The sequence below is a fragment of the Pleurodeles waltl genome, chromosome 5 (genome assembly GCF_031143425.1).
Source record: "Pleurodeles waltl isolate 20211129_DDA chromosome 5, aPleWal1.hap1.20221129, whole genome shotgun sequence".
Classification (NCBI taxonomy): domain Eukaryota; kingdom Metazoa; phylum Chordata; class Amphibia; order Caudata; family Salamandridae; genus Pleurodeles; species Pleurodeles waltl.
Window position 1 is genome coordinate 1632358897 of NC_090444.1, and position 18660 is coordinate 1632377556.

The 18660-nt window shown below is 44.2% G+C and overlaps 1 protein-coding gene across 2 annotated transcripts in view; it reads right to left on the reverse strand.

Moving 5' to 3' along the window:
- The window catches only part of NBAS (NBAS subunit of NRZ tethering complex), a 1762396-nt gene that overhangs the window by 1527028 nt on the left and 216708 nt on the right, over positions 1 to 18660 (reverse strand). For both annotated transcript variants that reach the window (XM_069235962.1, XM_069235961.1), the window contains exon 7: positions 13372 to 13505. In XM_069235962.1, coding sequence (XP_069092063.1) covers positions 13372 to 13505 — 134 coding nt within the window. The remainder of the gene's footprint in view (positions 1 to 13371; positions 13506 to 18660) is intronic.

Here is an 18660-nt window from a genome sequence, read left to right on the forward strand (position 1 = left end):
ACCTCATCCAGAACTGGATGTTCCGGACTTACCGCAGGTTCAGCCTTACCAAGATTGAATTCCTTCAACTGACTAAGAACAACAAGCTACAAGTTCAAACCTGGCTAAATGATATGGGTCTGGACATCGACCTCTCCCTCAAGGAATACATCGCCACGAAAACAAAGACGGCCTGGTATCAGCTCACTCTACTGAAGGAAGTGAAACCATTCCTCCCAGAAAGTGACTTGAGAACTGCTATCCAAGCTGATGTACACTGGTATTTAGATGGTGGTAACCCATGTTTAGATTGAGCTGGTGTATGCAGGTGGGGCCCACCAGCACTCTTTCTGGCAGACAGTGACTCATTTTTCATCAACAAAAACTGAGAGAGAACAGCAGCAAAGGGGAAAAGATAGAGCATCAACAAAAACTGAGAGAGAACAGCAGCAAAGGGGAAAAGATAGAGGAAGGCAAAGATGTGAAAACTAGTGACAAAAGGAGAAAACGTTCATGAAAAAGAATCAGACAGAATGAGATAAAAAGGAGGGCAGAGTAAGGTATTGGATGAAATGGGCATGAGGTAAAATCAAGACTGGACATCCTTGGTCTTTGGCAACTAACTTGGGGGGAAAACTCTGGGTACCAGTAATTATTTTTGTATTTATTATACAACTTAAGCATGCTGGTAATGTCATGCTCCACAGCTTTCCAGGCTCCAAACTGGTCCCCATTAAGATCATCCTGTATGCTGCAGCAGAAATACAATCTCTGATAGAATTCCACTCGCTCCACTTGCCTTCCCACACCATCTTCAAATTCAGCTGCAACATCCACAAAGCCATCACCACCAACAGTCCTGCCTATATTGCTTACAAGTTTAACATCTCCTGTGGCCCTTAGTAAATCAACAACCAGGACACCATAACAGGGGAGACAAAGTGCAAAAAGGTAAAAATAAGTCAACATGCCTTCTCCATGTATGTACTGACAATTTGGCTAGATATGCCTGTAGGATTGCTCCGACCCTACTTCAATTTAGTAAACAGATGAAGACAAACCTCTTTAAAGATTATTATTTGATGATGAAGTAACAGTGCTCTCAGAACCCAGCTTCTACTCCGATCACCTTCTGAAGTCATCCTTACCATTTACCTTGTGCAGCACACCAGCACCTTTTGATTCAGTTTGATGTATACAAACTACATATATAATAATAAAGTGACAAGTGAATGGGTATTTTTAATGCCTATATGAATACTTATTATTTGCCTAACAGCTCTAGTATACATTCACTGTTTGCATTGGGCTAACACACTTCATTAATACTCCTGCTCGTTAACTCTTGTAGGCAGCGGCCAATTCTGACTACATTCACCAGGAACGTGACAAACACCTGTACCCTCCTTTGTCTGTTGAATGCCATATTACAGACATATTTACTGAAAAGAGATGTGGTGTGCTAAAATAATGTGAGAAGAAGCCTGCCTACTCTGAATTCAATATCCCACAAGACCAGCTCCCGCCCAGGGCCTCACACCTGCTCAGAAGAGAACGAGACATGCCTAGCCAGGCTGGCGTAGTGTCAATATAGCATAAACTGGCCTAAAGGAAACTGCATTATCCAACATAAATAAGAAGCTTGACTATGCAAATCATTAGTGAAACTCATTTGATTTTTTTAGATGACAGGAAAATATGAAATACAGAGCTACGCTATCGCACTGAAAAGTGGTGGTCAGCAGTGCTTAATTTGGCCAAAACACTACTCAGAAGTACACAGTGGGTGCTATTAAATGTTGTTGTCCCGAATACCATGGCTGTGTAGTCTTGAATCCAATAAATGCCTTTTAATTGACTACTAGGCCAGCAGCGGTTTCTCTATGGCAGTGTTACCACGTCGGCCCCCTGTATTTGTGGCTCCCTGGTACCTGTATTAAAAATGTTAAATTATAATTTTAACATTTATTTAATGGTTTAAAATCCCCACTGAGGTGCTTTTATTTCAGCTGTGAGCCGGGCGCACATTGCAGGTGGATGCCTAGGCTTTTTAATCATGAGAAGGCTGGGGTGGGGCATAATTATTGACAGCACAGGGGTCTGAAGTGTTGGTGCCCATGTCAGGTTGGACGGGTGTCTTCCTTTGACCAATCCAACATAAGCATTTGAGGCCTCTTCCACCAGCATGTTAGTGAGCCGAGGATCACAGCTGCAGCATACCCGTCTCCTAAGGAGCACTGACTTTGCCTGCTCCAGCCAATCCTGGCGCTGCTCTTATCCTGTATGCTGATATAAACAGCAAGGAGCAGCATCTGGATTGGCTCAAGAAAAGCGAATAGGCCTAACCATAGAAGCATCATTGGGGTGGGAGGTTTGACCAATCACAATATGGCTTCATTATGAAGCTGTAGTGTGATTGGTCATTTTCTATCCCTTGCTGTCTTTCCTTCAATTGCTACTGTTCCCGCCTCATCATGCCCAGGAGATGGAAAAGATGAGGATGACCAAGAGTAAGTTATAATTTGAGCTCTCAACTCCACGTCATCCGATCCTGGTCCCAAGTGACCCACTAAGTGACTTAGTACGTGCTGCCACAGCCTGTTACTTTTTTTCAGGTGAACATTCTCTGTGCTTAAGTTATGATTATGTAGGATACTGAGTTCCAGCATCGGCTCAACATCCTGCGATTCTGGGTCAATCACTTAATCTCCCCATGCCTAAAAAAAAAACCTGACATTGTCAATTCTAACTGGTGTTCATGTAAAGTGCTTTGATTCCCTGCTAGTCTTCATCCCACACTGGTGCAGGGCCAGTCTTCCTCCCACTGCCGCAGTGCCTGTGCTCATCCCACACTGCTGCAGTGCCTGTGTTCATCCCACACTGCTGCAGGGCCTCCCTTGTATGGTAAACTACACAGTAGGGCACTCTGTAGTGAACTCCATTATCCTTCAAGATATAAAGAAAACCATCAAGAGTAGCAGGTCCAGACACGCTACCCGCTGTAGCTTTAAAGTAAGCGGTGCGTGGTGGGCTTGCCAGGTGTCTCCATTTTGTCTCTGGCATCTCACATTCTTGGAAAGATATTAATGTACATCCGAAAGGGTATATTACCCTGCCCACAAAGTTTAGGGTCATTAGTCTGACATTCTTGCCAAAGTATATTCAAAGGTTATACGTCATCATCTGGATGAATGGGGTTTGACTCATGAGTTTATGCCTCTTGGGTTAGGCGGTTTTTCTCATCACTTCACCAGATGCCACCTGTTGTGCACTGTGGGCTGGAGCTCGGACGGGCGTGTGTTCTGTTGCTTTGCAGACTCCGAGCAGCCTTATACTTAGTAGACTTGGAGTGACTCCGGTGGAAGCCAGCTACTTGGACTGTCCCTCTAGACCAGTTATCAATGATTTGAGCATTTCATGATCCTAGTTAGACAGAGGCCGCCTATCACGAAGCAATAGTGGCCTCCACAGGGCTGTGTCCCGCCCCAGCCCTATTTGAACAAACCAACTCATTTTCTTCGAAGATGGGAGGGGCTGGTGTAACTTGTCGCACTATTTTCAAATGGCACCATCCGCCACTGTACATACATTCCCTGCGCCTTTATCTCACTATTCCAGTTTCCAGCTTTATCGTTTTGTGACCGGTTTTCCGTCTTTCTCTTCCTCAGTTTTTCTTGGGGGTTTGGGGGAAGCGAGGGCTTGCCCGGTCTCCCCCCGGACGTATCGGGCGTGGGTGGTACGATCCACCTGCACGGAAAATGATTGGCTGTTTTTAGGGCAGGGGTGGGTTTAGGTTGGGGGCTATATATAGGGTGGGCTGGCTGTGGGCGGCCTCTTTGGTCGTCTTGCCACACCCTAGGCAGTTGTGCTGTAGGTGAATTTTTTGTAGGTAGGCCTTAGAGTTTGGTTTTCTGGAAGTTTTTTGCATTGGCTATATTATTGGTTTGTCAATATGGCGAGGTCAGAGAAAGTGATTCAGGGGTTGAGAATGCTGCAGGAGGAGGGCAGGGAAGATTTATTAAAAGAAAGCGCTTTAGTAATGGAGAGTGAAGGAATAAAACGGCCTCGGAGGGCGTCGTCTGAGGGCGTGGCAGCAGCGGTTATTGCTTGCTCACCACCGGCATCTGGAAAAAAATATTAAACACAAAAGTGTAATGGGGCGTAGATACGCGCAGGCAGCAGTTTTGGATGTGGAGGTAAAAGTTGGGTAAGGCCAGGGCTTACCGATGGTTAATAGTGTTGGGCGGGGTGGGTCCAGGCTGGCCAGACGGGCGGGTGCATCGTTGCAGCAGCGGGTTGCCTCTCGGGGGAGAGGCGCTGCCGTTAAGGGTGCGGTGGCATCATTTCGGCGCTTGGGGGCGGAGGCCGGTTCATCTGCGCATGCGCCTGCTGTTTTTGAAGGATTGGGCCGCGCGCAACAGCAAGCTCCACTCTCCTTGCGAAAAAGAGGCAAGCGAGGAGAGGGATAATTAGAGGAAAGCACCCTGGTGGGTGCTTTCAAGATGGCGGCGCGCATCGGAGATCGGCCGGAGCCGATCATAATTGATTCGGATTCGGATGGGGGCGACCCCTTAGGCAAAGGGGACTCAATTAATTCATCGAAAATAAAGAATTTTGAGGAAGGGGGGGGAGGCCAATATGTTCATACATTGGGTGCCGAGATTGGTTAGCCCCATGTTACATAAGGTGCAGCATTGGGGGGTGGAGAATATGACTCTTGTTAAAACTGGTTTAATGGATCTTAGGGATCAAGGTCAAGGCACATTAGAGGAAGTGGCATTTGAAGAGGTGCAAGCTGTTGAAGGTGTTGGTAGGGGCAGGGTTAGTGGAGTTTTTAGGGCAGGCAGTGAGTTGATTGCGCCAGGGTGTGGTGGGTCGCTTGCTTCAAGCGGGCAAGAAGAGCAATTTGTAAAGGCAGGTCAAGGGCGGGCTGCTTTCATCTCAGGATACACGGTGGGGGTTAGTACACCCCTGAGACACCGGCAAGAAGAGAGGGTGAGACCTGGAGCGGCTCACCTGACATCGGGGGAGACATTAGTGTCGTCTCAGGTGCGACAAGGATATATGAGTGATGAGCCTTCTACTAGCCAGGGCGCTAGTTACTTGAATTTGGATGTGGGTTATGACGAAACCCTTAATTTTGAGGATGTTGATGAGGGGCTTGGGAGGGACTGATTTAGTGGAAGTAAGTGGGCAAGGTAATAACCAGTCTCGGAGTTACAATGTTTTACAGGGTCAGAAGACATTGGCGGTCCGGAGCGATTGTCGAGATGCACAAAGGATTACATCTGGTTCAGCGGGGAATCTTCCTAGAGGTGAGGAAAGAGGTATTATGGGTGATCATGGAAGGGTGGGGGTTGGAGGGGAGAGGTCAATGGGGACAAGGGTGAGGGTGCAGGATATGGGTATACAGACGGCTAACGATAATGTGGAGAAGTCTAAAGTTGATGTTTCGGAGGTAAGTGTGTCAGGAAATGATAAAGGTGAAACAGTGAGTGTTACTCGGGATCAAGGTAAGGACAGTAAAACTGAGACATCTGGTGGGAGTGTGAAGAATAAAAAGCTGCCTTATATGGGAGTGTCGATGCCTTTGGGGGCGCATCTCACTCAGTCTTTGAAGGATAAGATTTGCAAAGGGGAGTTTATTGATGTGTTCAAATTGTTGCACAGGGAGATACAAGCTAAAGAAGGGTCAAAGGAGGAGGAATGTGAATTGGCCAGGCGGCCAAAAGTGCCAACTACCATCGAGAATTGGACGTCAGCATTTTTGATTTACGCTAATGTATATTGCGAGCGTTCTCCAGAAAGGAGTGTGGCATTATTAAAATATATGGATGTTGTGTGTAGAGCACAGATGGATTATGGAGGATTTGGGTGGTTTCGATATGACGAGGACTTTAGAGCTCGCATGGCGATTTATCCTGAAAAAGAATGGGGGGAGATTGATAATGAGCTATGGATGCAATGGTTGAGGTCAGGTAGGAATGCGCCGGTTTTACATAAGGCTAGGGGTCTACCATTGCAGTATAAGCCCTTTCAGGGCCGTCCCACCCAATTTGGGGTGGGGAATAGTGCACGAGGTGCGTTGCCACAGAATGGAGCCTGCTGGGCTTTTAATAGTGGAGGGTGCACGAGGCAGCAGTGTAGATTCAGGCACGATTGCTCAGGGTGCGGGGGCAGGCATCAGGTTTTCCAATGTTTTGGGGGTTTGCATTGGGGAGGACAAGGTCAGCAAGGGCGAGGTGCCGACAGGGGTAGAGGTTTTGCACAACATGCTGTTGGAAAAGGGCCCTACTCCTATTAATTTGGAGGTTTTATGTTTTTGGTTGCAAGGTTATCCAAAGGAGTTAGAGGCTAAGACATTAGAGTGGGGGTTTAGAGTTGGCTTTAGGTTATGTTATCAAGGTCCAAGAGTTCGGAGATGGGCCAAGAATTTAAAATCTGCCTCCGATCACCCAGAAGTGGTGAAGACAAAGTTAGAAAAGGAAGTATTACTGGGAAGGATTGTTGGCCCTTTTTATAATTGGCCTGTTGAGAATTTGACTATTTCTCCATTAGGAGTTGTTCCTAAAAAACAGAAAGGTGAGTTTAGATTGATTCACCATTTGTCTTGGCCTGCGGGGGCTTCTATCAATGATTTTATCTCCACAGAGGATTCAGTTGTTCATTATGCATCAGTGGATGGGGCTGTTGCTTTGGTGAAGCAATGTGGAAAAGGTGCATTGATGGCTAAGTCAGACATTCAGTCGGCATTTAGGCTCCTTCCTGTGCATCCGGATGATTTTTCTTTGTTGGGTATTCAGTTTGGGGGAGCTATATTCGTAGATAGGATTTGCCTATGGGTTGTTCAGTTTCTTGTTCACTTTTCGAGATGTTTAGTTCCTTTTTGCAGTGGTATTTTCAGTGCAGGACGGGGCATAAGTTAGTTACGCATTACTTAGATGATTTTTTCCTTGTAGGTGCGTCGGGATCTGCTGTTTGTGAGGAGGCTTTAGGTAGTTTTCAGAGAGTCATGGCGGAATTAGGTGTGCCCTTGGTGCCGGAAAAGACTGAGGGGCCAACAACCTGTTTGAGTTTCTTGGGTATTGAATTGGACTCACAGAGAATGGAAATTAGATTGCCGTCAGATAAAGTGTTCTGGTTGATCGGTTTGTTGGAAGAGGCGGTCAGTAAAGCAAAACTGGAATTGAGGGAGGTTCAATGTCCATTAGGCCATTTGAATTTCGCTTGTAAAGTGGTGAGAGTAGGCAGGGCTTTTTGTAGGAGGTTAGGTTTTTCAATAAAGGGCGCTGTTTTACCTCACCATCATGTTCACCTACAGGCAAGTGTTCGTGAGGATTTGAAGATGTGGATTGTGTTCTTGAAGGATTGTAATGGTGTCACTATGCTGGTGGATGATGTTGATTGGTTTTGGCAGGTTCAAATATTTTCTGATGCTGCAGGTGCTCATAGTTTTGGACTTTTTTGGGACAGTCATTGGGCTGCGGAAGCATTGGAATGGAAGGAAGTTTGTCATAGCATTGCTTTTTTGGAATTTTTTCCACTGGTGGTCGCTCTGGCCATTTGGGGGCACACTTTGGCTAACAGGAATGTTGTTTTGAATGTAGACAATCAGACAGTTGTGAATTTGGTTAACGGTCAAAAGGCCAAGGATGAAAAGGTTTTGCGTCTGTTGCGGGTATTCTTGTTGAAGTGTTTGCAATTCAATATTTTGTTTAAAGCTTATACGTTCCTGGGGTCCATAATGATATAGCTGATGCGTTATCTCATTTCCAGTGGCAGAGATGCCGTGGTCTTGCACCGGGAGCGGACGCTTTGAAGACACCATTTCCAGGGACTTTGTGGGAGTTGTGAATTTAAGGATGTTGGAATTGATACAACACTCTTTGGTTCCGTCAACGCGAAAAAGCTATGAGCAGGCTTGGATGGAATTTGTAGCATCGGGGGCGGTTAGAAGAGTTCAGGGGGACGTAGTCATCAAGCAGCGAAGGGAGGATGATGTACGTTTTATAATGCAACAGATAGACTTGGGTTTGTCTGCGGTGAGTATTTCAGGTAAGTTGGCGGGCATTGCTTTTTATGGTAAGTATTTTTGGGGTTATGACCCGGTAGAAGGGGAAATTTGTAGAAGGATTTTGGCTGGTTGGGCTAGGGAGGGGGGTGCTCGGCGTGGTAGACGACACCCTATAACAATAAGGTTATTAAGAGATATTATTGGAATGTTGAGGGAAGTTTGTCTTTCACAATGGGAAGTGCAATTGATGGCTTTATGCATATCATGGCTTTTTCATGGTGCTTTTCGAGTTTCAGAGTTATTGGGTCTGAAGGGTAGGGATGGTATTTTGTTTTCTGAGGTGCAAGAGCATCAAGATTTGATATATTTATGGTTACGGGCTTCGAAGACAGATCAGTTAGGTCGGGGTAGGGAGGTGGTTTTGCGAGGGACACAATTTCCTGAAGGGCCAGTTTTGCGTTGGAGGAATTTTGCAGGTAGGTTGCCGATGGACACACGGCTGGTATTTATACATGAGGATGGGTCTTGTTTACGTTCTTCACAGTTGCTGTCAGTTTTGAAAATATGTTTAAAGCATTTGGGTTTGGATTCCAGCCAGTAAGGTACTCATTCTTTTAGAATTGGGGCTGCCTCAGAGGCTAGGCAGCTAGGCTTATCAGACATGGCAATTATGGAGCTGGGCCATTGGAGATCTAGATGCTTTAGGCGTTATATTAGGCCCTGTGTTTTTGAGGAATTTGATGTTGCATAATTTGATTGTTCCGTTAATATGTTAATTTTTGTTTTATTTTAGGTTGTGTTCCTGGCCCCTGCGGATCGATGTCTTCGGTTTGGATAGTGGGGCATTCGTTTGTGCGGTGGTTGGAGAAACAAGCTGCATAGAGGAGTTTCGGAAGGCAATTGGGTCTGGATGGGGCTAGAATTAGAGTATCATGGTTTGGTAAAAGTGGTATGAGATGGGGGGAATTGTTGTTCATTTTGTCCAAGCGTTTGTCTCAGGGGATTTGTCCAGATTTATTAGTTATACATTTGGGAGAGAACGATTTAGTGGCATTGTCTGGTATGGGACTTTTGAAGGTTATGAAGATGGATTTATTGACTATTAAACGGAAGTGGGCAGGGACGCACGTTGTGTGGACTGCATTGGTGCCTAGAAGAGTTTGGAGAGGAGCGTTTTCTTTTAAGGGTATTGAGAAGCAGAGGAGAAAGGTTAACAGAGAGATGCAAGGTTTTTGTTTAGTGGAAGGTTTTTCCATTTTGAATCATGGTGATATAGTGCATAATGATTCGCATCTTTTTAGGCAGGATGGAGTTCATTTGTCGTTCTTAGGCAATGAGTTTTATTTACTGGAGTTAAGATTGAAGGTTGCTGAGTTATTAGGCGAAAGGTTATGGGATCATCATTGAGGGTTTAGTTTGGGGTGGGGCAGGAAAACCCCTGCCGGGTTTTCCTGTGTGGCGGGGGGCTTTGCAGATACGCTTTGGGGGGGAAGGGTACAGTGGTGCAAGTTGAGATGACGGGGGGTTTTGACAGGGAGTAAAAGGGACAAAAGGCAAGGTGATGAGATTGAAAAGGGGACAGTTCGACAGATGGATAATGGGTGGGTAGGGGCAAGGGGGGGATGGAAAGGGGGCATTGAAGATGGGTAAGTTTTTAGAGGGTGGGGGTGGGAGGTTTGAGGTTATTTTATGTATTAGTGAGGTTGGTTAGTTTTGTAAGGCAAATTGCCAAGGTTCTTTATCCAGACCTGTTCTATTAAAGCGGCCTTTTAACCCCATTTTTGAGTGTTGGTGGTTTGTGCAGCCTTGCGCCCGATCTGCTTTGTGGGTTTCCCCAACTCGTCTCGGTAAACGTTTGATGCAGAAAAATAAGTGCCGCTCCCCAAAAATAAGTTCTGGAGCTCTGGTACCCAGAGCGTCGCGAGGCGAGAACTGTGACGAGGAAACGCGGAACAGAAGGCGCCAATCCTAGACCAGCTGCCAGCATGCAAAGCCCGTCACAGAAACACACGGGAACCAGAGCCTTTCTCCAGGCGGGCTCCCCTTTCAAGTCTCGAGCTGGTTTTGTCTTTTTCATGTCACGCCAGCTAATGTTTACTGTCCCTTAAAAGACCAAATGTACCGCCGATAATTGCTTTGCCTTTCTGCTTAAGGCCCCTGTTCCGAACACGCAACATAAATCCGCTCATTGTCTTGGGACTGCCACATAAGAGAGGAATTGTGCCATCGCGCTCACAGAAAGGAGGGCAAGAGCATTTCAAGGCACCGGAAGAAATTTCAAAAGGCACGAGACAACTTGCAAAGGAACACGCTTCTTTGGACAGTTTTAAAACGCCTTCTATAATTGTATTTTTTCAAACAACCACGTGCTTGCAGAAACTCGGCAGATTATCAGCCTTATCATCCTGCACAGAAATGTAATATTCCAGAGTGGGATAAAATGCGTTGAACTGTGTTTCCAATACTGGACGAAGAAGGTTTCATATTTCCTCGTATTGTATTCTCTTAACTGCTCCTTTGTATTAGGTATGGGGTTAGCCAACACCTTCGGATTTTAGTAGACATATTACACACTCAGGGGTTTTCATCCAGCCCTCTTCGTCCACTGGTATGTTGTTCTTTCATTCAGCTTTTTCTTCCGACCACTTCGGCCACTGGCCAGCATCCTTTCACGAGGAGCACATTTGCACACAAACCAGATCCCTTAACTGCCAGGGCCTACTATGCCAATGTGTGTTTTGTAAGACCAAAAACGATTTATTCCATTTTTTTCAGTATTGACAAAGGCTTGGCAGCTACTATAACGACACTATAGTAAAACTATGGTAAAACAAAACAAGCACTGACAAAGCCAAAAGGCAGGCAGCCAACACCAGACGGACTGGATTTCCAATGTTTGTTTTGTCAGCAAATTCCCTTTGGAAACGGGCAGTATTTTACAGTGATCATATTTGCTACATATCTTCTAAGTAGCCAGACCATGAAACTGTTGGTGGACTTTTTAAAGTGACAGTTTTCGCTTGACCACTCTGCTGAAACACCACAGCTCTTCTAATTCTGAATTAACCTCTTCCCTCTCAGAATGCTTTTGCAACTGTATGTTAAAACAATTGTTGAAAATGTAGGTTTGAAGTCGTCAAAACTCACTGTTGTGGAGAGAAATCCTATTTCCACCCCAGACTGATGTGGACTGGTGGGGCACTTGGCCTATTTTACCACCTGTGTTATGGTAAATTATATACACTAAGTTCTGGAGGTGGGCAAGCCACAGAATGTTTGAGCCAGGCTCGAGCCTGAAGCCTGGTGTCAGCTCGAGGTCCTGTTGGAACCACAAGCACATAACAAGTCGAACTTTCATGTGGCTTCTCACTGCCTCTCTCCCTGTACCCTGAATGTGGCGTTACAGTCAGCTGTCAACTTTGGAACTGGGGAACCAGGTCAGAGTCTGTTTCAGCTCAACATCCTGTGATTCTGGGCAAATAACTTAATCTCCCCCATCCCTATCAACAATGAAGGGTGACCTAGTGTAATGTAACTTGTGCTCATGTAAAGTGATCTAATGACTTAGGGTCGAGTATGCGCTAGAAGAAAAACTGCAGCAAATGGACAAAGAGGTAAAAGAAAAGCCTTAACATGAGGAAAGACAAATAGATACCCATTGACTTGATCTGTACACAGTGAAACCAGAAAACCTAGGTAAATCACGGCCTCCTTGCTGAAATTATGTGGCCTTTTACAAATATTTGATTTCACCCAAACTATTTGTTCTTCATTATCGCGTATTAAAGAACTTTTACGTATGTGAGTTCAGAATACGAGATGTCCAAAAACCTATTGTGCATGCTTTAATAGCCTATAATGTTGCTGTATAATAATCTGGGCCACGTACAGGGTTTAAATGATAATTATCTTTCCTCTTAGTTCACAAATGGTTAATGTTTTAAAAAAATATCACTTTTAATAAGTACTTCTCAGTGCAGTGCTTTAACATAACCTATTAATATCAAAACTTCCACAAGTTTAAGAAATACAGTTTTTTGAATTTTGAAGAGACTTTATCATACTTTACGTGATGGTTGTTGTATGATTTACATAGCAAACATTTTCAGGGCTCCACTTCTGCACAGGCTCTAAGAAATCGAGCGAGACCCTTGGCTCAGCTCTCTCTGCTAATTCAATGGTTCACTCACCTCTATTAAGTACTATAGCGTCATGGAAACGTTGCTGTCATCCATTCAAGGACTGACAAAGGAAGCGAGATTTCCTCTAGACAGCAAGAGTTCCACAGAAGAGGACACAAATTGTCAGATAAACTCCACTGAACAGATGTCACGGAAGGTATCCATAAATATTGCACGTTTGAGTGCCTTACTTAACATGTTCTAGCATTTTCAAGCCTTTCACCCAAAAGGAACATGTAATGAAACAGATCTAACATTAATAAACACACACTACGGATACCACAAAGGTTAGGATCATGCAGTGCATGAGAAAGTGTAAACTCCTTCATAAGAAAGAGTTCCCCAGCTCCCGTTCATAGTAGCGGAATCGAGACTCCATTCCGAAGGGTGTCACTGATCTGAACTTGGCCCCACTTTCAACATCTTTTCTGTGATTGCTCGTTATAAGCCTCAGACAGGAGCATGTTCATTTGTTCTAGAGAGAAGAATATAACATCACAGCTGGATCGCATGTTCCATATTTTGAGATGTTCAATGTACATTAAAATGTGAAATTAATTAACTTTGCCGGCACTACTGCTCTCAAACCGAATGCAGGCACAAAAACGTGTGCAGATAAACTAGGAGACTATAGGCTTGGATAGTATTATGAAAATACACCTGAATACCTTTTTTGATTATGAGGGCAGAAAAACATGAATATGCGCTGTAGATCTTAGTCCGTATCCTACCTTAGCCAAAGCCATGCCTTGACATGGGCAGCACAATTGTAACAAAACCCAAATGAGCCAAAAATGAAAGCAAAGGGTTAGTCCGTACCACGGTCTGTTGGGGTACATGGCCCGCCACATCTAGGCATGCCTGAAGAGTAGAGGCAACTTCAGTCCTCAACAAGAGGCTACAGGATCTACTGTAACATCTCCAAGACATCAACATAAGGAATGGCTCTCAAAGCACTACACTGGCAGTATTTTGGGATATTCTTGGGGTCTGTTGAACTCTCAGTCTTCGTCACTATGACAGGATTTAGGCGCAGAAGAACAAGAGCATTTTCTTGCTTAAAACCAGGAGCTACTTAAATTACACAAGAAGCTCTGCCAACCCTTGCTCATAAATCTCATATGTCAAATTACTCCTATGATGTTTTTTGTACAAATAATCTTGACTTTGGTTAGACATGAACGGAAGAGTAATTACCGGTGGGATGACAAACAGCTCGCTTCCCATCAGATCAAACAATCGGACAGTTCCAGTGCTTTCTGCATAGGCGAGGAATGTGCAATCATGGCTCCAAGCCACTCTTCGCCACTGGGGGTTTGGGTCTTTTGGTACTACAAATGGAAAGATTGAGAAGATACAAAGTCACTCTCAAGAACAATAAATAGTACAACACCAGGTGGACATCATTCTTAGCTAAGTGCACCACAAATTGTATTTTTTTGGATTCAAACATTTTATTTAGTTGAACATGTTTCATAAGCAAAGGGCATTTTCCAAAGAGCAACACAAATTCCACTCGTACATAGCATTTTATGAAATTCTGAATAAAATAATATTTTATCTCACCATAACAATCTTCAGAGCGGATTAGGTGGCGAGGAGATTAACTGGATGCAGTAACAAGGGATGCATATTAAATGCAGAGAATAGTTTGGATACATATACACATACCCCCTCCCACCACCCACCAAATTCGAGGAACACAAAGATTATGTTTTTCTTGTAGTAAACGTCTTTCTTCTTCTCTGTGGCTTGCAGAATCCTACTAGCCTTGGCTTCCGAGGGTGATTTTTACTTTTCCACCTACACTTAGCTGAACCTCCATGGCTCTTTGTTAGCAGCCTAAATACTCTCGTAGTCTTCATTAAAAGGAATGATTGCCTCTGAAGTGAACTTCTATGCAACGTTCTCAATGATGGCTTTCAAGTCCATATCCCTGTTTCTAACAGGTAAACCCCGGATGCTTAGGTGGCCCAACCCAGTTCAGTTTCCATGTACATTCATCTAGTCCTGAAAATGAAAGATCTTGGGCACCATACAAACTTGAAAAACCTTTAAAGAGGACTGAGCATGAATCACCACTAGCAAATTACACCCCCTTTTAATGATTTTTGCTTCCATGTTGATGGAATATTGTTCGACAGCCCTCATACTCAATGCAAAACTCTCCCCATCTTTCCTTCCAGGGCACTGAAAAAAATTCCCATCTACATCTAAGCTTGTTCCGATTCTGTGCCACACAAGTACAACCTATGCTGAATGTCCAGTATCGAGCGGACCACAGACTGTCCACTTGGCCAAGACCCTTTTCACTCAGTCTAAGAGAGGGACTCTCACTTCGTGGTGGAGAGATATTGTAATCGCTTATCGGCCCTATGTTCAATTCACCATCTGTCTTCATGCAAGAACATCTGCAGGTTATGCCACCAATCCTAGTGGAAGCGCAGCTCATAGCCTGCATCTCAACTGCCCATTAGGATCTCTCAGCCACAGCCTTCCACAGTTGATGATCAGTGGGTGTAGGTTTGTTACAACCATCTTTTTCCATCAACATACTGCCCTGCATCACTACTGGGCCTAAAGTTGATGTCAGGGTGCAGCAAGCTCATCAGATTCCCACTGTCACTTCTGGGCCTCTCCAGTTCTAAATTACCACAGGTACCATCTTACATCTAGATTGGGAAGGTGGAAGCAGAAAACAGAAAACAACTAAGGTCTATGCCCCCTCATGGGTCTATGGGCCAGATGTATGAAAGCTTTTTGCATTAGCAAACGGTGCAAATGCCCGTTTGCGAATGCAAAAAGCCATTTCAGAATGTATGAAATTGCGACTCCCTAAGTAAGAAATCGCAAATAAGGATTCCTTATTTGCGATTTCTAAGCACATGTAAGAAGCAATTCCTAAATGCGAATTGGGCATTTAGGAATCGCTATTTACCACCAAGTTGAACTTGGTGGTAACCATGTGCAAGTTTTAAAAATGCATTTAAAATGCATTTTTAAAATTTACATGTAAAGCACACATGCCCTTTTGGCATGTGTGCACCTTACATGCTGCAAAAAATTATTGTGGGGTGCAGCAGAGGGGGCCTTAGGCCCCCAGCACCCTGGGGTTTTGCATTTCCAAAATTGCGATTTCTGGTTACAAATCGCAATTTTGGAAATGCAAAAAATTTGCAGATATGGGACTACAGGCCCATAGGTGCAAATGGGGCCGGTATCGCAATTTGCGATTCGGTAATAGCATTTGCGATTTTTAAGAAATCGCTATTACCGAATCGCAAATGTGATACACTGCATTTTGGGAATCAGAAATTGCGATTTCTTAAAAATCGCTATTTCCGACTCGCAAAAGGCCTCCTTGATACATCTGGCCCTATGTCCCCTCACGTGCACACTGTGCAAACAAAGTTCCGAAGCTGTTGGAATGGGGGTTCATTTGACCATAGAAATTTGTAATTATTTTTTTTAGGTATTTCTTTTCTAGGTAAAGGCATTTGAAAGTATTTTATAATAATAAGGGCTGTTATGATCTGCAAGGTAGGCGGGTGTTTTCAAGTTTTACTTTCATGCAACTAATGATATAATGTATTCTAGCACCACTACAGCAATAATGCTACAAAGCAGTGAATAGCATGTCAGCTATAAAGGACAGTATGAAAGGAAGCCTAACAAAAGTGCAAAATGATTTGGTAAATTTTGACCTTTTTATATCATTTATTAAAAATATGAGCCGGGGACGTACGTTAATTTCTACTCTCCCTGCATGTTACTAACCTTTACAAACTCAAGACAAATTTCAAACCTTCTGTTAACTACGAATTAATGTGTTTAATCAAAAAATGTCCTGGTTCTGTGCACAGCGATTTCTACCTATCTATGCATATCTCAACAAACATTAACCTTTCGCTTTTTTAATAGAGCAAGAAAGTATTGGCAAAGCCAACAGCCCGGATCTGTATTTGGTGTTATGTGTTCTTTTTTTATAATGGAAGTATGTTGTTTTGCTTTATATTTGGATGCATAAACAAAAATATGCGATCAGGGACCCAAATGCACACTAGGCATATACACACAACATGCTCAAATATAGACACAAATGAAGTCAGACAGTACCCAAGGGGCAGATGCAGCTACAGATAAATATTTTGGTTAAATGCACGAATGGATAAAGTGATGATTGTGTGGTTGAATACAAAGATAAATCAATGGTTGGAAGAAAGTGGAAACTTAGTGATGGGAGCCATTTTATATGGGCGGGTGGATTATGGATTGATGGATGAGGGCATAGGTGTGGATTGATGGATATGTGCATGCAGGTGGATGATGGATGCATGGGGATGGGTGGACTAATGCATAAGTGCAGGGCAGAAGTGTGCTGAGTGCATGAATGTCCACTGACAGAATCATCAGTAGATTAAGTTCATGGTGAGCGAAGAAAAGTGGCTGAAGGAGGACTATGAGTGGCTAGATAGGTTCATAGGTGAGTGATATAGGATGCATGAATATTTTTGAAACAAATACGCATTTATGATTAGAACTTTCTACTAGCAAGCAACAGGTATTTTATGAACAAGAAATCAAAATGTAGTCTGATGCCGGGTTGGACAAACAGTAAGTAGCTTACTATATGAGCTGGGCAGCAGTCGAAGCGTTACTGCCAATGGACTGACTGCTCAGACCATCAGCCCTACCCAAATCACATGTGCAGTTCCCCTGTCTGAAGGCTGTGGTCATATATTTAAAAGACCGGGAAAGCTGCTTTGTGAGCTAACAAGACTCCACGTTATAAGTTGCCAAGAATGACCATTGTGAATTTTTTATCCTCAAATACCCAGTGACCCTTTGTAAAATAAACTGCTTCTGCTCAGGACCTTCTACGGCAAATGAGGCCAATCATCCTCTGTACCCAGGGCCACACTTTGTCCTGGACAATGCTCAATAAACTAGAAATTCTACTCTAATACACCTACAAGAGCTGCATCATGGTGGAAGACTTTTCAGTACCTGGAGAGAGTACCTATGGAAGAAGATGAAACACGCTGTCTGAATCCAAACAAACTAATACAGATTCAAGGAAGAGCCAAAGCCTGCACTTTTTGGGGGGAAATCCTTCAATCGGGAAAGCTGATTGCAGACCACGCCAATTCCTATAAAGAAATGACCAAGCCCACAGTGAGAGCAAAGCACAGACAGGCCCAAATCTTAAATCCCTATCACGGTAGCACTACCCATCACCCAAAATGTTTGCCACTCAATAAAGCTGTTAACAAGTACACCGTGCAAGAATGCAGCACTGGACTGCAGAGCTGACTATGCGCCAGTGGCGTAGCGTGGGTTGTCAGCACCCGGGGCAAGGCAAGTAATTTGCGCCCCCTAACCCGTGGATTTTAGCACTCGCGAGTGCGAGCGTGCCCCCCCCCCCCAGATGTTGCGCCCGGTGCGGCCGGCCCCCCCTGCACACCCCACGCTACACCACTGCTATGCGCTAGAGTAAGTGTAACACAGCCGGGGTGCACAAGGAAATGTACAAAGATTTCATGGTGATTTACAAAACTCCCCAACTCAAATACTTCTTAAGAACAACCAGGTTCTTTCTCTTAAAAAAGGTGTTTCTTTACAAACTTCAGGTCTAGTGTAGGTCCCTTATTGAGGGTAGAGAAGATGCAGTATTGTAGCAGGTGTTAGTTAACAGGACAAATTTTAGGACGACGCATGTGCAGCTTCGTCATTTCTCAGTGGAGGTTGAAAATCTGTTTCAAAGAGGAGTTAATCTGCGCTATCATCAATGAAACCAATAAAACTCTTTACATTGTGAGGTGGGAATATAAGATGTTCTGTCGGCCTCAGTGATTTAAGTGTTGTGTTTGTAATCTCCCCAGTAAGGCAATGATACAAGGATACGTTTTATTCTGTCCTGGTGAGGCGGAAGATGTATCCAAGTGGCAGGATAACAAGAAATAAGGACATGAAGCATGAGCGCAAACAGATGTTGATTCCAGTGCAATAACGCTAACATCACTGTCTTGGATAAGTGAATGTGATGTGATGCTTAAGAGGTTGAAAGGAAGTGATTTGGCAGAGGGTGCTTGGGCAGAGTAATCTTTGTGCTTAGAGGACATCTAACTCAGGAGAATGTGGTAATAAGATGTGCTGTGGGTTCTGAGACCAAAAACTATTAGGTGAATGGAGGAGCATTCAAGGTAATGTACAGGGAGGAATGTTCCTAAATTCTGGTGTCTGAGTTCAGCTCTTCAGTAGCAGGCGTGTCTATTGAAGTGTATCGGCAGAGTGAGGAGAGCACTCCTTGAAAGGAGTGTGCTTGTGGGAGACAGAAATGAAAAGTGTAGTTATCAGTCTTCCTATCATCTCATCCTGGTGATCCACTTTCAGACTGAGGTCAAGCAGGTCATTCTGGGTTGGGGATAACAGACCTGTGGTCCGGTCTTTTGTGAAAGGCTGTATGAGGCAAATAGTAACTCCTCT